The sequence below is a fragment of the Poecilia reticulata genome, chromosome 22 (genome assembly GCF_904066995.2).
Source record: "Poecilia reticulata chromosome 22, P_reticulata-male-v2, whole genome shotgun sequence".
NCBI lineage: Eukaryota > Metazoa > Chordata > Actinopteri > Cyprinodontiformes > Poeciliidae > Poecilia > Poecilia reticulata.
In genome coordinates, this window is record NC_088851.1 from 4,556,055 (window position 1) to 4,577,866 (window position 21,812).

General features: G+C 42.1%; 1 protein-coding gene across 3 annotated transcripts in view; it reads left to right on the forward strand.

Annotated features, from left to right (window-relative positions):
* The window catches only part of eif2ak3 (eukaryotic translation initiation factor 2-alpha kinase 3), a 52,005-nt gene extending 35,980 nt beyond the window's left edge, over window positions 1-16,025 (forward strand). Inside the window, exons 1-17 of one of the 3 annotated variants that reach the window (XM_081602950.1) lie at window positions 38-59; window positions 591-785; window positions 886-1,016; window positions 1,271-1,538; window positions 1,623-1,785; window positions 1,886-2,011; window positions 2,277-2,399; window positions 2,778-3,007; window positions 3,579-3,691; window positions 5,556-5,678; window positions 6,989-7,138; window positions 7,929-8,472; window positions 8,551-8,724; window positions 9,651-9,824; window positions 9,918-10,019; window positions 11,341-11,403; window positions 12,308-16,025. In XM_081602950.1, the coding sequence (XP_081459076.1) occupies window positions 606-785; window positions 886-1,016; window positions 1,271-1,538; window positions 1,623-1,785; window positions 1,886-2,011; window positions 2,277-2,399; window positions 2,778-3,007; window positions 3,579-3,691; window positions 5,556-5,678; window positions 6,989-7,138; window positions 7,929-8,472; window positions 8,551-8,724; window positions 9,651-9,824; window positions 9,918-10,019; window positions 11,341-11,403; window positions 12,308-12,490 (2,847 nt within the window). In that variant the 5' untranslated portion in view covers window positions 38-59; window positions 591-605 and the 3' untranslated portion in view covers window positions 12,491-16,025. Of the gene's footprint in view, window positions 1-37; window positions 60-243; window positions 368-590; window positions 786-885; window positions 1,017-1,270; window positions 1,539-1,622; window positions 1,786-1,885; window positions 2,012-2,276; window positions 2,400-2,777; window positions 3,008-3,578; window positions 3,692-5,555; window positions 5,679-6,988; window positions 7,139-7,928; window positions 8,473-8,550; window positions 8,725-9,650; window positions 9,825-9,917; window positions 10,020-11,340; window positions 11,404-12,307 lie in introns of those variants that run through there. The other 2 variants (XM_081602949.1, XM_081602948.1) reach the window with 2 other exon arrangements.
* The last annotated feature ends 5,787 nt before the right edge of the window (window positions 16,026-21,812 follow it).

Genomic DNA, 21,812 nt, shown 5'->3' on the forward strand with positions numbered 1-21,812 from the left:
CTCATTCTTTGGTTACCTAGCAACAACCTGTTGAGTAACTGGAGCAGCTGCGCTTTCAGGTTGCTTCATAACTGCTTAAAAATAAAATCAATAATTATCAATATCAGCTGAGATATCGTGATACGTTTTTCAGCCATATTGTTCAGCCCTGATAAGAATTACGAATCGGTTATCATGGTACAAAAACCACAAGTAAATATTACCATGGTTACACTATAGCACTGTATTTCTACATAAATATACCAGCAGCCTAGCTGCTGTTAGCTTGTCATTACCACTTCTAGTTTGCTAAGGCTTGTTTTTAAAACCAAATTAGTGTAACAAGACTGGTGGCAGTTCTTACAGCATGACTGTATTTGTTCTTGAGGTCAGAAATGTATCTGAACAGTTGAATTTGTCTTTATGTAATCAAGGTGTAGTTAATGCCTCGTTTACACGGCAAGATTTTTATGCCGATTTTTTTTTTTTTTCACCCCTTCCGACAATCACAATTTATGATACAAAAATGTTTTCTTTCATCAGCTTGACAGTAAAAGAGTAGAAAACAATAAAAAAGACTGATCTGTATCCCATTTCTTTTGGCCACTCAGGTATTTGGCAATAAGATGGTCATACCTTCGCTTGACGGTGCCTTGTTCCAGTGGAACCGGGACAGGGAGACTATGGAGGCTGTGCCTTTCAGTGTTGAGTCGCTGCTCGAGTCATCCTACCGCATCGGAGAGGACACCGTTCTGGTCGGGGGCAAGTCCCTCACTACTTACGGTCTGGGGGCCTACAGTGGCAAGGTGATACTATCATGGTAATAGCTTTAAAAGTTTGCCACATGATCACCTTTTCTGACTTTAACCATCTTTGTTTTTTTTGTTTTTTTTGTCTTTGCTTCAGATCCGGTACATTTGCTCTGCGGGAGGCTGCAGTCGGTGGGGGGATGAAGAGATGGATACGGAGGACGTTCTCCTGCTGCAGAGGACTCAGAAGACGGTACGAGCCATCAGGCCTCGATCAGGAATGGAGAAGTAAGTTCTGAACTGGTCGTCACTGGATCCACGTGTCAATAAAGTTAACGAGTTGATAAACTCCTCAGGCAGTTGCAGTTATATATCATACTGAACCAGAACATGCTATCTGAATACTTTAAGAACTGCAGTCACTCTGGAATCCTATGAAGAGTATGAAGTTGTTCTTAAGTACATAATCCAAAATAAAAGGGTGCTTCTCTTTCATTCTTTGTTTTCTTTTCGCCCCTTTTTGTTTCTTTCTGTGACCTCAGGTGGAACTTCAGTGTTGGGAGCTTTGAGCTCAAACTAGTCCCTGAGAAACAGTCTGGAATGAACTTTCTGGAGGGAGACTTGGCGAACGATGACTCCTGGAAGGAAAGCCAGCGAGTCATCATCGACGAACCAAAGGAGAGGGAGTACATGGACAACAAGCAGAACCAAAACCAACATTTGGACCTCGTCATTAAAGTGTCTGTTCCCGATTGGAAGGTCATGGCCTTCAGCACCGAGCCCAACGAACAGCTGGTCTGGGAACATCAGGTGAGACGTCTTTGCCTGCCAGCATCAGCTCCGTACAGAGAGGACTGTGTTGTATCTCATTCTGTGTCACTTTTTGCTGCGTAGTTCTGTACACCCATCGCCTCCGCCTGGCTGGTGGGTGGGGGTAAAGTCACACCGATCAGCCTGTTTGACGACACCACCTACAGCAGCCGATCAGAACCTAAAGAGGACGATGAGGAGGAGTCCGATAAAGCCCAGAGTGCTGCAGAGTCCAGTGTCTACCTCGGTGAGTTCGTCTGACATGTGCATTCACTCAGCTTGTTTGCTGTTTTTGTTTTGGGCGTCTTTAAAAATTGCTGTCATTGAGTTTGTGGATGTGCTTTCAGGGATGTTTCAGGGGCAGCTCTACCTTCAGTCATCAGTGAGAATCTCTGAAAAGTTTCCCTCTAAAGCTATCGAATCGGAGAAAGACATCATTTCTCTCCCCACCGTCAAATGGAAGCCGCTTATACGTAAGTGTTTCTGCGTTAAAAGCTAAACGCCTAAGGAGCCTGACTTTGACGGTAAAAAGGACAAAGTGACCGAAGACGGTTTCTATTTATTATTTAAAACCAAGTAGTCACTGTTCAAAGAATCTTTTGAAGACACAAATGTTCTCTATCTGTTCATTCCCTCAGGCCCTAAGCTTTTACCCTTTGGACGATGTATTTTTTTTTTATTTCTTTTTTTTTTTTTCCAAATTGATTTCCAAGGAGTTTCTTCATCTCGTCCTTGCAGAGTCCCCGTCTCGGACTCCGGCGCTGGTGGGCTCTGATGAATTTGACAAGTGTCTGAGTAACGACAAGTATTCCCATGACGAATACAGCAACGGCGCCTTGTCCGTTCTTCAGTATCCATACGGTAAAGGCCGCGTCACTCCCTACACATGGTGCAGCCCTGCATGTTGCTTCAGCACAAATTTTCAAACCCTTTCAACCTTTTCTTGCTTAGTTTTGCTACAACCACTTATGTTTTAGTAGAATGCCAACACAAGCAATGTGTAAAGGTTTTCAGACTTAACAGTAATTAGCTAAAACAACGCTGGTAGAGACGTACCCTGAAGTGTGGTAGCTGCAACGTAAAGGGCTTCAACAAAACCGACGGATAAATGTTTTCAGACTTCTGTTATCGTCCCTCAGTTTCACAATTATGCACTAACTAATTTGCGAGAGGCTGTATGTGCCAGGTGCAGATCGAACTGATATCTCTCTGATTTCCGTCTCCGTCTTGTCACCGCAGACAACGGTTACTACTTCCCCTACAGCAAGAATTACCGGGAGAAACGTGAAAGTGCCATCAGTCTGATAAAGAGAAATGAGGCGGGCTCAGACATCCGCAGGAGAAAGGACCCTGTGCTGCTGCTGCCCTGGTGGAAGGAAATCCTCGGCACCATCGTCTTCTGCATCGCTGCCACCACCTACGTCGTCCGCAGGTTCTTCCACCCGCCTGCCCCTGTGGCCTACGTCAGGGTAAGAGTTCACGCCCTGACTGTTGTTAGAACTGCGGTATGTAACTTTTTTTTAAAAAAAATCTTTAATATGTTTTTTACATTATTGTTAAAACGGTCACTATGTTGAGAGCGATGGATAATCTGTGTGAAAAGATCAATCTTCTCCACTTCTTCCCTGAGTTACTATTGCCGTCTGAAGAAACGCACCATACCGCTACTGGAAAACCATTTATCTGCTGTCATTGGTTGCCATGCTAACTAGCTTTAGCATTCACAACAGGCTGTGGTATCTGCAACATAGCAGAGAGCAGAGCAGGGGTGATTGACAGTGTTAAGGCCCGCCTCCTGATTGGTTGTTCTTAGATGGTGCTTGGGGAAAGGAGAGGAGATTGTGTTTTTTTCCACAGATTATCTGTCTCATAACACACTGTCACGACATGATGACCGTTTCAACAAATGTGTAAAAAATATTTTTTGTAAACTTCACATACTGCACCTTTAAGTAGCTAAAAGTGGGTGTTTTTGTCCCTAAGTGTGTGTGTATGTGTGTGTTTGACATATTTTTGCCATCATCTGTGTGTCCGTCGCAGCAACGGAAAGAGTCCGAGACGCAGTGCCAGACCGACAGCAAGTTTGACCTTGAAGTCGTCGAATCCAAAGAGCCGGTTGCCGTGGAGAACCGCTTCAGCGAATATGTGTCCAGGTACTCCACTAACTGCCCCACAGAGGAGCGCCCGACCCATTTGTCTTTTCTGTCTGAACTTCTCCCGGCTCCCGCTGCTGTTCCACGACTTATTATCCTCGCATTTCCAGAGCCTCACTCGTTTAAGGTGTAGCTACAGATTGAGCGCTGTTACCATGGTGACCACTGGTCTTCCAGCCTGCCTTGATAGGACAAGGCAGAGATGGGGAGATGGGAGTCGTGGTAATGTGCGATTGGGTGTCTCGGCTGTTTGCTGTCAAATCAGAGTGACCTTTGCACCTCTCCTCGCGGCGCCGGCTCCGCCTACCTTCCATCTGCTGCGGGGTCACGGGGTCACATTTCATCACCGTCTGAACACTCTCAGAAGTTTCTCACTTCTTCTTGCTGATTTGATGTTTGTGGAGATAAATCCACCCTAAAACCTGCATCTGTCCCTTAAAACTGGTTGATAGATTAATTTAGGTCCAGACCTTGTCCGAGCTAAAAGTGACAGCTGCTGCTCTCACAATTTTGCCTCCGAGTTCCGTGTTGAGCCGGAGCAGGGATGCTTTTCCAGGGTGCAGCCAGGTCTGAATGTGCCTTCCCAAGCGGTAAGCGCACGGTGCTGCTCCTCATTTATCAAAAACTCCTTTAGATTTGGCTGCAGTAGTAATTGTGGTAATGATTCATGAGGCCGTGCTCATGCAAGCTAATTCTACAGTGCAATAGCAGGATACGGTGTTTACTCATAGGTTCAATCTCCTGAATTTTAGACATGGATGAAAGAAAGATTGTTTAAAAAAAAAAGAGACACTTTTCTCAAACTTTTTTTTTTTAAATCCCACAAAAGATAATTAATGACAAATTAAGGTACTGTCCATCTGTTCAGTGCAGATCTGAACGGGTCAAAATGATGCCCCAACTTCAAGTTTTTACTTTTTCAATGATTCCAAATCCTGTCTTTTTTTAAAGGTTTTATCAGCTCTAGTGGCCTTTATTTGATAGTTAGCTGACAGGAAAGTGGGTAATGAGAGAAGGGGAAGACATACAGCAAAGGTCGCCAGGCCAGGAATCAAACCAGCGACAGCCACGTCGAGGACTGAGGCCTCCATATGTGGACTGTGCTTAACCCCTGCACCACCACAGCACACCCTCCAAATCCTGTCTAAAAAGTGGGCAAGCAATTTTCACAAATTAATTATTTTCTGCTTGAGTTTCTAATGTTTCAGGCTCCTGCAGCGACATAACTGAGGATGGCAGCACATCCTTAAAAAGTCTTAAATGAATTTTGAAGAAGAACTCTTCACCGTCCTAAATATGCTAATCACACGTCTTAAATTTTGTTGTCGCAGGATTATTCAATGTTGCATGTAGTTCTTTTTTTTCTTGCGAGACTTTTCTGTCAGGCAAAAGTTTGAGTCACATGCAGGCATCTTCAATACATTGTGTGCCTTGAGGTGGTTTGTAACTAGCTGCTAACACACCCTTGCTAGCTTGCTGGCTTTCTTTTCTCTAGCATGGGGAAGTGCAAATGTATCGCCAGTTGGCCAGACAGCATTTTTTTTTGTTACCATTGTCTTACTTCTATTGCCAGCCTAATCCTATATTTATATATATATTTTTCAGTCTGAAATTTCATTCAGCTTTCCATTATAAAGGTCTTAAAAAGTCTTAAATTGTCTCTGAAGCCTTTGGAGACCCTGTAACTTTATGCAGCCTCTCTAATTTTGAATGGATGATGAAAACCTCAGTAATCAAATTCTAGCAAGTGAATATTTTCTGTGTTTTACCTTGAATTCTCCAAGGTTCTCTTGAACACTGTGAAGTCTTCCTTGCCCAGGGATAACCAGCGTGTATCTCCCCCCCCCCCCCTCCTGCCTCCCAGGTACCTAACAGACTTTGAGCCCGTGCAGTGCCTCGGCCGCGGGGGCTTCGGCGTCGTCTTTGAAGCTCGCAACAAGGTGGACGACTGCAACTACGCCATCAAAAGGATCCGCCTGCCCAACAGGTAGCGCCTCTCGCCCGGCTGCAGCACTCTTCCTTGCTTGGGGCTACCAGCTCTGTTTCCTTTAAAGCCGGTTATGTAAGCTGTGGCCTACTTGTTAAACACAGACAACCACACAAACGCTTAACTGGCGTTTTGAAACCAATATTAGCGGTGCATTTATTATTTATACGCGCAAGCATGGATATTTAATGCTGCTTCTCTTAACACTTGCGGACCGTTCGGCACGGCTCCCTCCAAAAAAGTATTGCAGCCGTGAAGGCAATTTCTATACTTCTGGCTTTGGTTGCAAATATTAATAATGAGATGTGTGATTGAAAATTGTTTGTTGATGATCATTTAAACAAAAAATATAGCTGAAAGTCTTATTCTCATTTTGGTTTTGCGTTTGTAGACTGTATTTATGGTGTAGAGTTGCATCCAAAAAGAAAACCAGATTGTGTTTGAGGGATAAACAGCCAATAGCAATTCTAAACAGAAGAGAAATGAAAGATTTGAGATATTGCACAAAAACTGGCAATTGTTAGGAATATACGGAAGAGAAAATAACGGATAGACCAATTTAAACATTAGCGGCAGATGATGGAAACCACTGCAGAACAGGTATTGGTCACAGAGTCTACTGTTTGAAGACGACAAACACCAGAGGTCATTTGGAAATCCAGGGTAAAACGACTAAAACCAAGAAGTAGAGAAAACCCCGAAGCTTCTAGGACAAAGTTTGATGGACTGATGAGACAAAGATGAAGAGTTACCAATGAAACAGAATGGTTCATGTTCAGAGAAAGAGAAGATTGACTCATAGACGACGCCTTTAGAAATCCTGACCTTCTGATTCCAACCTTTTTTTTTGTCTGAAAAGTCGCTGAATGTAGCTGCTTCTGATTTTCAGAGGTGGATGAGATCGCTGGATAAGGTTGGTCGATGTTTACACAAGAGTCTCCCAAGATTAAGGATTAAGAAAAAAGGTTTTGCCATTTTTCGGTTCTTTAGTTAACATAAAAATGTGGCATGAAAAGTCGACCTTTGTCTCATGTCCAGCTGTTGATGTCAAATCTAAATATTAGTTACGATCTGCAACTAATATTAAGAAAATACTCTTACAGTTCCCATGCTTTCAGAGGACTATGTATTTTCATCTCATAAGGTGTTTTTAAAACTCGTGCAGAATAAAAATTTCCTTTACTTTCAGTTTTACCGTTTTATTGCAACATCACAAATAGTTTTTAGCGCAGAAGTTGAAATCGGTGTGAAAGCTGGATGTTTTTCAGCCTTGTGGTGTGTGTGTGTGTGTGTGTGTGTGTGTGGTCTAGGGAGCTGGCTCGGGAGAAGGTGATGCGAGAGGTGAAGGCCCTGGCTAAGCTGGAGCACCCAGGGATCATCCGCTACTTCAACGCCTGGCAGGAGAGCCCCCCCGAGGGCTGGCAGGAGGAGATGGACCAGAGGTGGCACAAGGACGCCAGGTTAGAGGGCGGGGTCAGGGGGTCGCTGAGGCTGCTGGGGTCACATCCTGTCCGGGTAGACGGGTTTACCATAGAAAAATTATGGAAATTTCTGTTCTGAGCTTTGTTTGTTATTTTATGTCCATCTTTCCGACTTCTCTTTCCTTTCTATTCTCTTTCCTTTGCTCATTTTTTTTTTACTTTGTTTCTATTTCATTTTCCTAATTTCTTTTCTTCCTCCCTTGCTTCCCCCATTTTTCTCTTCCTTTTTTCACTCTTTCTGTCCATTAAAACTTTTCTTCCTTTCCTTTCTTCCTTCTTCATTTCTTCCTTTTTTATTTTTAGTCTTTTCTTTAATCTGTCCTTTTTCTTCATTTATTCCTTTATTTTTGTCTTTTCTTCATTCCTTCTCTCTTTTTGTTTAGCTTTTAATTCCTGATTTCCTTTCTTTTTCCTGCTTTCCTTTTAGTTTTCCTTTAATCCTTCTTTTTGTAATTCTTTTCTTCATTCCTTGTTTCCATCCTTGTAGTCTTTCCATTCTTCCTTCCTTCTTTCTAATTTTTGTTTCCTTCTATCTGCCTTTCTTTTCTTCTTTCCTTCCTTTTAGTTTCCTTCTTGTATGTTTTCCACTCTGTAATAAAGTTTTATCCCGTTGCATATTTATCTGTAAATTCCTAGTAAACATTGTATTTCCAGCTGGTTTTAAATCATCCTGTCCTGTAGTTCAGCAGAGGAATTGATAATCCCTCAGAATGAAATCCAGTCTTCACGTGTGGACTGACTGTAGTAATAATAACTCTTCCTCTTCCAGTACCACTGATTGGCCGATGAGCATCCCCGACCACATGGAGGTGCTGTCGGTCAAAGTCCCCGTGTCCAGCTCTGTGTCCCCCACGTCCGGTCCAGACGGAGACACATCCGTCAGCGCTCAGGCTCTCCTCTCCAACAGCAACGCCGGCTTCAGCGCCGATGATGGAGACGGCGACCTGTCCTTCCAGCCGCTGCCGGGCCATGACAGCTTGATGTCTGAGCGGGACAGCCAGGCCGACCCCGACGCCTCTGACACCCCCAACTCCTTCGAGCTGTGCCCGCCCCGCGGCCCCAGCGACTGCACCTCCTCCTCCTTCGACATCGTCTTCGAGGACTCCGGCTGCGATCGGGATGCCGACGCCGACACGGACTCGGGCACGAGCGCCGCCGGTCCTGGAACGCTGACGGAGAAGAAGAGTTCTTCTTCTCACAGCAGGCAGGAGGAGGCTGCGCCGCCGGCCTCCTCTAGTCCTCCTCGACCGACCTCGCTCACCCTAGCTCTCCCAGCCACCCAGCCGATCCAGCGCTGCCAGCCTTCCCCAAAGGTTATTACCAAGCGACCAGCTCAGACGCTCGGCCGTCCTGTTGTCAGATTGTCCTTGAACACGGCGTCCTTCCTGCAGGTGTACCTGTACATCCAGATGCAGCTCTGTCGGAAGGAGAACCTGAAGGACTGGATGGCTCAGCGGTGCCTGCCGGACCAGAGGGAGCTCAACCAGTGTCTGGACATCTTCCTGCAGATCGCAGAGGCCGTCGACTTCCTGCACAGCAAGGGCCTGATGCACAGAGACCTGAAGGTAAAGGCAAGCAAAACCTGCGCCGAGGAGGAAGAAATGGTATGCATCCCATGTGTCTGCAGTGACTAAACCCAGGATTTCTCCCAGGGTTTTATAAGCCTGGCGGGCCTCTAGGCTTTACTTACCACCAGGCTAAGAATTGTTTGTTTATTTATTATAAGTTTTTTTTAATACACTAGTTTCTGTAACCACTGCCAATATTTATTGGTCTACAAACTTACAACTTCAGCCAACAAAGCGAGAAGTCACGGATAAAGGATCAACAAATTTTGGATACTTTAATAAACTATCGGGTTTAGAAAGTTTAAAGCACTGACAAAAAGAGAACAATCTGGATAAATCACTACTGGATAAATACAGGCCAATCTTCAACCATTCATTCATCAGCCAACCTATTGAAAACTAATCAATACCTTCTTAATGATAACCAACCGCTTTGACGTGTTTCTGTCTGGTTGCCATGCCCACCACAGTACTGACACTGTCCTGGTCGTTCATTAACTGTGTTTCGATGGACCACGTCGTTGCACAATTTGACATTTCGGAAATAAATTTGCTTACTTGAAACATGCCACTCAGGTCTTCTGGTTCTGGTTCTGCTCTGCAGCCCCAGAACCAGAACCAGAACCAGACATAGAGAAGCAGCATTCAGCTTCTTTGAACCACACATCTAGAACAAACTTCCAGAAAACTGTAAAAACACTGAGTTCATTTAAATCAGACCTGTTTAGAGCTGCTGTAGATTAATAAAAACTGGAACTTTGATCAACATATTTGATGTTTACTTGCTTGATGATTTTCATGCATTTGACACAATGGGATGTTTTATAATTGGCTGATGTTTTCATTATTTAAATCACTCTGAACTGCCTGGTGGCTGATATGTGCTGCACAAACCAACTCGACTTGTTCTCTGCTCCCTCCAGCCTTCCAACATCTTCTTCACCATGGACGACGTGGTGAAGGTGGGGGACTTCGGCCTGGTGACCGCCATGGACCAGGAGGACGACGAGGACGAGCCCAGCGTGTTGACCCCCGCCCCGCTCCTCACCCGGCACACGGGCCAGGTCGGCACCAAGCTCTACATGAGCCCTGAGCAGGTGAAGGAAACGAACGCCGCTGCAGAAGTGACTCTGTTACAGAACACAAACACGAGACTGACTCCGCCGTGTCTGCTCTGCCCCGCCCCGCAGCTCTCCGGTAACTCGTACTCTCACAAGGTGGACATCTACTCTCTGGGGCTGATCCTGTTCGAGCTGCTGTACCCCTTCAGGACCCAGATGGAGAGAGTGAGGGTGAGTCGGCAAACACACAGACGTCTAATTATCTCCTGATTTTGAGCCGTGAAGAAATATTCAAACTTATTAAAGGGGCAGTATCATGTAAAATCGACTTTTTTGAGCTTTACATCAGATTATAATGTTACTCCCTCATCAAAAACATACCTGGAGTGTTGCCTTGATTCTTTTAAGGCACATTTTAAAGGACTGAGAAATCCTTTAGTCTCCATGGCAACCATCAGCTGAGCAAGGCACCTGATTGGACCTAACACCGCCTTTGAAGCACAGCTCCTCCTCACGAAGCTTTCAAGCTTCCACCTCATAGAGCAGCTCTCGCTCACTCAGCTCCTTCAGACTAGCCAGCAGCAATTAGCAAACAGCTGGTGAACCTACACATCTGTGGAGCTCATTATAAGAGCTACTTCTCAGAGCAACGCTGGTAAAAACATTGTTAAATAGAGGAGCCATGTTGTGATGACTTCCTGAAGGCGGAGCTTCAGAAAGAGCAGCAGTTTCTTAAAGAGACAAAGGCCCAATTTCAAGGCATTAAATTACAAAGTCAAGTTTCTTTTAAGTCTTATTTGATATCTACATCATTAAAAAAAAAAAAAGAAGTTAACATTGTTACTTGATTGTGCTAGAAAATGTCACTATGTGGCTGTAAAACACATAATAGCGCCTCTTTAAACTTTTTCGCATTTTACCATGTCGCAGTAACAAACTTCAGGGTTTTATATCAAGATGTTTGTAATCTGTCTAAATAAGTTTAATAATGTGATAATCTTCTGTTTATTCAACTAGCATTTAATGCAGCTCACACAAAAAAAAATTTAAAATATAATCATGTGCTTCTTTTTTAATTTCAGCATATCATGACAAACGGTCAGCCTTCTCGATATGAGAAAAAAACTTGTAGCAAAATGGCCGCTTATCAATTAAACATTAGCCGATCAATAAGCTCAATCAACTATTTTGCAAAAAAGAGAGGCAAACATTTCAATCTCTAGATATCGAGCGATAACAATTGCAACTTTTCACCACCTTTTAGATGATTTCCTCCTTCTGAGCTGCTATGGTTTGAATCACAAATAAAAGCTTGCGATTCAAACATGATGAAATGGAGAAAAGTTCAGAGAAGGAACTCTTTGCTAAACGTCAAAATGTAAAATATTTTCTCAGTTGAAACCGTATGAGCGGTAGGAGTGACGGGTTTGGTTATTTTTCCTGCTCTGAAATGCTCAGTCAGGTCCTGTACAGTATTTCAGTGGTGGAGCTTTTGTCTGTGATGAGCCTTCAGGGCCTCCTCACTCACCGGTGGTTGCCTTCCTCCTTTCAGACACTCACCGAGGTGAGAGCTCTGCGCTTCCCAGAGCTTTTCTCCAGAAACAACCCTGAGGAGGTGAGTGGTCATCTGCTGCCACCCAGTGGCTACAAATACAACTAACATCTGTGGAAGCTTTGATTGCATTACATTTTTTTCTTCTTGTAATATTATCAGAGAGTAGATGTAAATTACCCGTCCACACTAATACAACTATGATGTGGATTAATTTATCGCCTAAAGCTCTGAATTAGAAAAAAATAAAATCTTTCAAATTTGATGCTTTTATTCAATATGAAGTGAAATTCATAACTTTAATGTGTTTTTAATAAAAACTCCACATGTTGTTTGTAGGGCTGCAGCCAACGGTTTTTAGTAATCGATTAGTCAAACTCTTAATCGATTAATTGGATTTTAAATTTAACCACTTAAGGTTGTTTCATACTAATATCATAAATACATTCAAAAACACAGGCAGAAAGAAAAAAAAACACATTTTATTCCCTAAAATGCAGTGACAGCTTTCTATTGGTGAACACTTGATCATTTGTAGCAAAGGATGAAAGAACAAAACTCAACCTGAGAAAAATTCTGTCCTTTTTGCTTGACTTAAACATCAGTACAGTGTAGGGCTGATCATTAGATTATTTTTTAATAATTGGATAACAGAAGATACTTAATAGGAATTTTAACGATTGACTGATTGCTGAATTAGTTGACGATTGTTTAAATAATCGATTAATCGTGATCAATGGTTTGAGCCCAAGTTGTTTTCCTTGTTAAATCAGACACTGACTCATCCAGTGAGTGTTACAGCTGCTGCTTAGCAGAGCTGTTTACTTTGTAACGAGATTAACATAATCCTGGAGCGCAACCTGTGACTCTCAGACTCTTTAAAGTGCCTCCACTCTGTGTTGCCAGACTATATTCTCGACTGCATTGATGTCTCATAAACCAAACATGTCCGCCTCTCTGTTAACAGCTGACCATGGTCCGCAGCATGCTGTCTCCGAGCCCTGGCGAGCGTCCCGAGGCGGCCGACATCACTGCCATGTCCCTGTTCCAGGAGCTGGAGCTGCCGTGCCGGCTTGCCGTCAGGCAGCGCTCCCGGACGTACAGCTCCTCGTCCATGGGCCGCCCCGCACGCCAGGCGTCCTCCAGCTGAAAACGCTGCGTTCGGATACCGTGCGACACGAGAAGCTCCCGTCCTGCCCCGCCCGGTCACTTCGCCGCCAGAGAATAGCGACGAAAAACTTTTTAAACGTAGACTGTAGAAAAAACACCGAGTCATTTATCGTTCATGCAGCGTTACACTACTCAACTTTCACCCTTTATAAGAGGGGAAGGCTCTTTCAAAAGCATTTTTCTTGTGGGTATTTCAACAAAACAAAAGAAAAAAGGGCAGTTTTTTGTTTGTTTGTTTTTTAATCCTGCTCTCAGCCAGCTGTGTGTAAACCTGCCCACTGATTTCTCTGCAGCGTTTACCTCTGATCTCTCTCAGAAACTGCCTCTTTTCTCACTCTTTAACAAAATCATCCTCGACACTGACGCTAAAAAAAAAAAACTAAAACGGATCCGGTCAAAACGTGCTGCTCACTCCCAACGTTGAGCCAGTGTTCAATCCCACACAGCTACGCCTCAGGTATGAAGAACCAGGGGGACACTCCTCACTCCCAAGGGGCCTTTGATGCTCGTGGGAACACCGAGTGGTGTTTCCACACACACAATCTGCCTGATTTGGAAGACCAAAAAAAAAAACAAAAAGAAAACATAAAAAAGAAGACGGCCATCTTTTTTTCATAATCATTTTTTTTTATATGAGATGACGTATTGCATAGAGAGGCGTTTGAGTCCCGTCCGCCTGATGTGACTTGCCTTTAGAAAGGGGCCGTCTGCCCTCTCAGGCTGAATGCTAGCGCTAGCCCTCGTGTCTTTTTGCATGTATCAGACGGGAACATGAAGGAATGAATGTGAGGTTGTTTTTTGTTTTTTATCTTAAAGCCAGTACTTTTTTCTCTGTAAATTTTCCAGATTAACTCCTGAGGTGCTCAATCCTTTTCTAGCACATCTTCGTTACTATCTGTACATAGTTGAAGGCAAAACTTTGTTTATACCCTTTTTTTCCGCCCCTTTGGTTAAGATAAGTTTGACCAATGTTGTACATATTGTAAGGCGCCATTGCTTGTAAAAGGCTTTTTGTTTTTACATATTGACCTGTAAGATAGTGTGATATACTGTGAGAGACGAAAACAAAGAGGAGGTTCGCTCTTTGCCGTTAATGGATAGCTGAATGTTACAGTGTGACCCCCGCCTGGAGACAAGACCGCGGTGGTCACCTCTTTGAAATTATTCTCAGTGTTTGTTTTCACATGTTTTTGGGGAACCAAGTGGAGAGCGTTGCCTTGCTTTGGAAAGAAAAAAAAAAAAACACCAGAGAGGAGCTTGCAGGACCCGGAGTGCCATTTGGAAAGACGGCTAAGTGTACTTTTCTGCAACCGATAACACGGCCTTCTGCTGGCGATTTCCCCCCCTGAAACGCACAAAACTACAACTTTTTTATGGTTACAATAACTGTTTGTTTGTTTGGTTTTTTTTGTAAAGATGCACCGAGAATTTTCAGCTCGACGGGCAAATCCAAGACTCAAAAATCTGGTATTCTTCCAATGTTTGAACACACCATACACAAGCAGTGAAAATGAAAACAGTTTTCGGTGTGGATGTTGTTACTGTGTGAAGCAGACCTAAAGTTTGTCATTTTCAGTATCGGTGAAGCGTTTCGAGGTTCGGCTGCTACAACAGAGCTAGACCTCAGTGAGTTCTGGTCGTTGCGTGCCGACTTTTGTTTTGCCCATTTTCTAGCGAACGTTTTCAGCTGTGAAAATGGTGGCCTGCCAAAATGACGTCAACATGTACCCACCTCTTAAATCCCCATTTTGAAAAGGTTTGATGTGTAGGAGCTGCTAATAGGTACGCATTGTATTCCAAAGTCAGATTTTCCAAGTTCCCAGTCAAGAATACAACAATAACTCAGCCTAAAATCCAAATAAAACCTTGGAAGATGAAGACCAGACTTTCTTCTTAGTCCAGACCAGATGAATTTTTTAATCTTATTAAGCCCGTAGCTTATTTACTATACATTTTAACAACTTGTAAACGTGTATCTGTAATGTTTAAGTGCATCAAATAGAGAAAAAATACATCATTAGCACTTACAGCTAACTACAGCTAGCATGTGAAGCTAGCTGTAGTTGCACATGCCACACTAAGCTTTAACATCTTTCCTAAATCTGATCTTTTTTTACTTTCAATATAGACTGAGCAATGATTATATATAACATACACAAGAAAACAATGGAGGTGGGTGTTTTAAGTCTACCAGAAAAATACATTATTAGTGTATATGGGCTAATAGCGTATATGGATTTTTCACATTAAACTTCAAAAATGAGGATAAATGTTGATGCGTTTGCAAACCTAAAGTAGTAGTAATTTTTGTAGTTTTGATGCATTTATAATAAATGAAGTAAAAAGAAATCTGTGGTCAGATCGGTGCATCACTACAAAATAAAAAAAGGTTGAGTTCTGCAGCTCTCCTGTGTCACAGCAATACAGCATTTCCATAAAAAGAGTTGGTTGGTACTGTTTTGTCCCCTCTGCTGTGTCTATGGGGAACCTGGACCTGATGACGGGTGTGTGATCCACATGGCCTTTGTTTTAATGCGCTGGAAGAGTCACATGACCTGCTTTTTGGAACTACACACACACACAAACTGTTAGCTATAAGGTTGTGCTTTCTATGATTGTACTTTTCTAAAGACCTTCTCTTTTTTCACAATGAGTGCAGTTTTTTGTTTTTGTTTCATTACTCTGCAGGGTTTTTAGATCACGTTAGTCTTGACTGTGTCAGACGGAGGAAGTCAAAGTGATGGGTTTTTTTTTTGTTTGTTTTTTGTTCATTCGTCCGGTCAGCTTACAAAAGATGATTCAGAGTTATAAAATTATCACTGTTTCCAAATTTAAACAGGGTCCACCCTGTTAAAAGTGGAAGCTGGATGGTTTTTTAAGTGATTTTGCCTCGTCAAAACCAAACCCTGTTTGTTATTTTTTATGTTACTTTAATCCTTTTCTGACTTTTTTTTTTTTTTTTGGACAAATATTGTTGCAATTTTTCTTTTTGATTATTGGTTTATATTTCACAGGAGGGTTTGGAATAATCATTCATCAGGAGTTTTTGGATTTTGCTCCAAGTACATGTTGGATAATGGGACAAACCTTCACAACTTTATTCCACCACATTGGTAAGATACTGCATCATCTCCGTATACTGACTGAAGCATTACTGACTGGTGTATCAACAGTCAAACCAAGAAAATGTGATCCCATCCTAGGCTTTCCGTCCTTGTTTGTTTTCCGGAAACCCGAGTAGTTTTCTCGGATAAATTGTTCGAATGGAAACCAATTCCATTGTGCGTCTCAAGCCTCTGCCTGCACATGCAGACGCTTTGGTCTCTGTGCACCAATCCCATTTCTCCGTCTGTCCGTGTTGAACTGTAAATATGTCGATTTGGTTTATTTATGTTTCGTGGGCGTGATCGATCCTTTGTGGGTTGGCGCTACACTGAGCGCTTCATGCCATGGAGCGCATTGGAATACGACTTCTTATAAGTCTGAATTTAATAAACTGTTCTATACAATTTTCACAGTTGTGTGTGTCGTCGGTTTTGTTGGCCAGTTAAGGTTCTGACAAAGTACTTTCTTCTAATATCAACCATCCCGTTTTGCTTACGTTTGGCACAAGAGCCATTGTCAACATGTCTGTCTAATGAAATTAGCGCTACAGAAATGACCTTGATGGTGTCCTGCATCCAAGTGGTTAGGGTTAGGACAGAGGCCAGGGGAAGCCACGCCCACAAGAGGTTAGGGTTAGGACAGAAGCCACGCCCACTTCTGTTAAGAAACGTATACAAGAACGGATCCGAGGTGCCGAGCAGTATTACCCGGCTTGGTATTAGACTTAAAAAGTGATGTTCATTGCTGTCCTGCAAGAACAAAATGGACAAAATAAAAAAAAACATTCAGTCTTTAGATGTCAGAGCTGGTAGACTGCAAAAAGACTTGAAGCTGAAACATTTGCAACCAATGAATTCAACTAAAATCAGATTATTACCCACAGATCACATTCTTTCCACTTCACCATTATGCACCACTTTCTGTTAGCCCATCACTTAAGAGAAGCTAGCGCCACTCTCCCGATTAGCATGACTAGCTTTGTATCCATTACAAATGTGCGGGAAACTTTGTCAATATTCCGCTAATGTCAAAAAATAAAAATAAAAAATGAATCCGCAATTGCTGTGATCCCATTAAATGAGAAACACAATTCAAATCAAATATGAATAATTTTGTTCACGGCCCAAGTCATTAAAAAAAGCATACCTGCACCATAATCCTCCGATTACTTCCTGTCGTTTTCTTCTTCGTGGTTTGCGCCAGTGGCAACGTCCAGTTGTCGGTCATGTGACTCGTGTGGCGCAACATAAACCAATATCAATATTGCTAGAAAAACCACCTCATCCTCGCGCCAAAACTATTTATTGAAAAGTGATTTTTAATTTTTTTTCTAAATTGGCGTGTTTCCATTAAATTTATTTATATTCAAAATGTCAAATAGGCAAATTCTTTGGCCAGTGGAGATGGTATTTAACAAAATGAGAAGAAGAAATGGCCTCTAAAACAGTGGGAAGGCTGCATGGTGGAGCCTCTGGGTAATTTTGCTGTGTGAGTTTTTCATGTAATGACTCACTGATGGATGTTGGTCTGCTGTTTTTCAGCCCTGAAGCCGATATGAAAGGCTGAAACAGCGCCAAATATCTTCTCTGTGCAAAATTGTTTTATTGCCTTTATCAATAAGGTCCTATGAGGTCAACCCCATCAACCAACAATGGGAGATTGTGCGAGAGTCTGCACACCAGCTTTCAAACACTTTCAGCTTGTGCTCCTGCAGAGATGTGGTTGATAGTTCTCTGGCATGTTGAATGGTGTTGATAACACTGGCTCATGTGCATTTAAAGTTCGCCACACAGGTATGGAGCTCACAGCTTCTCTAGATAAGAGTGAAATATCTCCCCGTGAGCCGAGGAAGCAGGTACCTGCACGGCGTTAATTACCACTGTGGTGGAGTTGGACTTGGAAAAACCTCTGCAAACCAATGTCTTCTTAGCTGCCATGGTGTAAGGCATTGCTTCCACTGTTTTATGAAGCTTTGCTACTTGCTAAATCAGTGTAAAAGTGTTGCTTCTTCACAGTAGCACTAGCCGACTTTCCACAAGCTAACAGACAAACCGTGCGGTTGGGCTCAAGGCCCTGCAGACTGTTTGGCTTTGCACACTGAGGTCTGGTTGTCCACAAGCTTCTGAGTGAAATGAAAATGTTTTTTGACTGATGCTACGGCAGCCCTATTTACAGTACACTGTGAGGGTCTGGGCGCCTACTGCTGCCATTCATGCAAGGCTGACTTTCATTCAAACTTCTGACAAGGACGAGGTGTTCCCCACAGCGGGACAAAAAACATGATCTATGAAGGAGAACCTTCTAAGTCACTCAATCAGTAAAACTGAAATAAGTCAAAATCTATGAATATGTAGACTCATGACTGTGCATAGGTAATTATTTAGTATTTTCTTATCAAACAACATTTATGCAATGACTCTACAGTGCAGAATGTTGACCTTCGTGTTGACCTCCAGAGTTCATTCTGTCATGTTGGATAAACTCGTCTCTGGGTCAAATCCTGACTGACGCTGAGGTTTTTCCCAGTCAGCCGTGGACAGTGCAGTTCAGGTGTCTTCTGGCCAGATGTGGTCTCTGAGGTTGAGCTGGGATTTTTCTTCTTAATCCAGAGCAGTTAACTCTTTGGGCTCCGGACCACAGGAGAGTTTAACTGTAGTTTAGCCCTGACTTTGGGTCCAAGATTACAGAGTGAAGATTCTGAACCAAACTAGGTACGTATATTTGAAGCATGAGTTCTGTTTGCTTGTCCACCTGTGTTGTTCATCCATGTTTAGCCTTAGCTTCAGTCTTTTCTTTCGATCAGCCTTTTTTGGTGTTTGTTTAGTTATTATTGGTTATAATTATTCATGTTTTGTATTTTCTGCCTAAACTGTGCCATCTTCCCCCCTCTCTCCCTCAGCCTGCCTTCTCCTCCGCCCTCACAGCTGCACCCAGTTATCATTCAGTTCCATGTCATCGTTCCAGCACTGACAGTTCCAGTCTCCTTCATTCCTCGCTGGATTCTTCTGTTACCTCCTTGTACCTGGTTTCCGTTTGTTTCTGCTCTCGCTCCCCTTGTCCTCCCTGTTGCTTTGTAACTCATTGTTTTGTTAATTTCTCATTAAATATCCACCATCTGTTCCCCACCTCCGACAGCGTTTGGGTCCAATCCTCACAACCACACATCATGGCGACACTGATCATTTCCACACTTTTGGCTACAATTTCCTGAGATATTATTTAGTGATGATTTCTTTTATCCTGTTAGCTAACTTCTTTTTCTTAGGTTTTCTGTTTTATTTCACTATTGTTATTATTATTATCATCAATATATTTACTAATGGGATTTTTTTGTCTTATTTTACATCAATCCCAAAACACTCCACTGACCTTCATCATTTCTTGTTTATGTGCAACAAGTTGATCCATATTTGATTTATTTGGTTGGGCTCACTATCTGTCTGTCTCTCCTTGTACTAACTCAACACTGATCAGCACATAAGTTGCAAAAATGGGATGTCACCAGGTCAGATTATTTATTTTTTTCTGACCTATGTACCACAAACACATGTCCTCTGTTACTGTTTTGAACTCCTGTGGTTACAGTTTCAGAGGTACAGAATTTTCTGGCATTAGATAACACCGGCTGGCTGGACGCAGAAGTTAAACTGGAGTTTAACCGAGGACGCTTTAAGGACACAAAGTGAGCATTCAGTTCAGCTCACCAACTGTCTAAACCCACAGGCAAAGACCAATACTTTAAAAAGCAGGATTTGTTTGTGCCAGTGGGGCTGTTGCCTAGGGGGGGTTCAAATCCTGACCTTTGACCCCTTTGCTATGTCTTTCCCCTCCCATTCTCTCTGCTCGTTTGCAGTCTGATCACTGTGAGGGACGATTAATGTACTTTATCTTATCAGGTGTGATTTTTGCACAAAGGTCCTGCACAAATCCTCAAACATGACAGATTGCTTTCTTCCCCTTAAGTCTCAAAATAATGCAACCCTTGACCCTTTATTTAAATTATACATTCATATTACTTGATATTTTTATACTTTTATCTTTGTGTGAAGCTACATGACTCAATTGCGTGTCACTTTGCTGCAGTTGCACCTGAATTTTCCCCAGTGTGGGACAATGAAAGATATTTCTATTCTATTCTTCTATCTCTTTAAACAATAAGAGAAACTCCTGATGATGATGATGTGGCTTTGGAAACTTCTGATAGGTTAATCAACACATTTGAGTTAGCTGGAGTCACACCTGTCTATGTGTTTTAATTCCACACCTGGAACACACTGCTTTTTTTTGTTGTTTCTTTTGTTTTTTTTTGTAACAGTGGAAAAGTCAAAAGAAAATCAGCCGAGATGTCTTGAAGAGAATAACGGAGCTGCACGAGTCTGGGTCATCGTTGGGATCAACTTCCAGATTCCTGATGGCGTCGCATCGATCTGTTCAAACAATTATATGCAAGTGTAGACATGATGGGAATGTCCGACCATCGTACAGCAGGTTTAACATGAATGGGTATCCAAATGGTGCTGCAGCTGGTATGACTGGTACCCTAACCACTCAGGGAGGAGGAAGACAATTACTTCACAAGAAATATTAAAAATGGCAGATTTCAGTTTGCGAATGTGCACATGGACACTGCTGGTCCCAAATGTGTCTGACACCAAGCCTGTCTGGAGCTTTGGATTCTGTCAGCGGAGAGCGAAGCTGAGAGCGACGAGGGAAATGTGTCGAAGCTTGTTTGGCATTTCCACCGGGGATGTCTGAGTCACTGCTATCGTGCTTCTGATAGGTTGTTTGGGAAAAACTACAAGAGAGGTAGTTTTATCTGCAGTATTCTGTTCATCAAGTGAGTCTGTTACATCAGCCTCTAAATCTGATTATGCTTTATGTTTGTTTGTTTTGTTTTTTTATCAGCTAAAAACAAACCCACTGCCTTTCAGATGAACTCACAATTATTCTTCTTCCACCAACTTTCTTTGTTCCAACTTGAAAAGAACTTTACATTTTGGTGACTTAGTCATACTCTCTCAACTTTATAAATACTGTGGATCATTTTCTGACGGTTTCATTTTTTTGAGACCTGATTCCAGTCATTGCTTTTGTCTTTTGATAGTTTGACTTTGTCAGTCAAGAAGTTAAGTTGTTTTCCTGCCGTTTGCAAAGTCCAAGAAGTGCCGGTCAATCACTGTAAGATGGGAGATACAATTGAAACTGCTCTTCAGTCATAAGATGGAATCAATCAATAAACCTTCAAGAAAGAAAAATGTAATTGTTGAAACTGTTTTTTTTTTGGTGTGTAACAAATAATTGAAAATAAAAAGGCAACACAAAATGGCAAGTGATAAAACATATGGGTTTACCAGATGTTTTACGTTTTTATGTCTGTATAATAACATTGTATGATAATTGTTCAATTATATTGCTTCTCCAGTCCAATAGCTACTTATTCCTTTGCCAGTTTTTAAATGACTTCCTCTGAAATATCACGTGAAATCGGAGAAATCAGATCTCCCTCCAACACGAGACAGTTACAAACAATACCTAAAATAATATAACATTATAATATGTAGCCTAAGCATACGTTATTTGAACGTGAAACTTCAGTGTTTACATCAAACTGTAAACCATTAAATATTTTAGTTTGAAGACCTCCTCATTAAAACATTTAAAATGCAGTTCTCATTCACGTCAACTACATGTTTTTTTAATTGAACATCAACAGCATAATCTTAATGTGTTTCATATTTTTTTAATCTCAAAACTACTAAGTTGAATGTCGAAATTATGACTTTGTATCTCATAATTATGATCAATCAATCAATCAATCTTTATTCCAGACACAAAAAGGTCCATAGTAAAAAAAGGTAAAAAACTAACACAATAAGAGAAAAATGAGTCACAAATAAATGATGACGACAATGATTCCACAGTTTTGAAGACTTATCAATTATGACTTTATCTCATACGTTTGACTTTGTATCTTATGAGTTTGAAAGAGTGAATGGTGTTTATATGAACGAGCAATGCAGGAGTACAAAGGAGCAAAGTAAAATTGTATAAGTAATTTTCTTTAAAATAAACAAATTAAAATTATGTGAGAAATGACACCGAGATTCATTAACGGAGTTACCAACCTGAGGAGGCGGGATTAATGACCTGTTTTCAAAATAAAGGTTTCAGGCCACGGACGCTGCGTTGCGCATTTC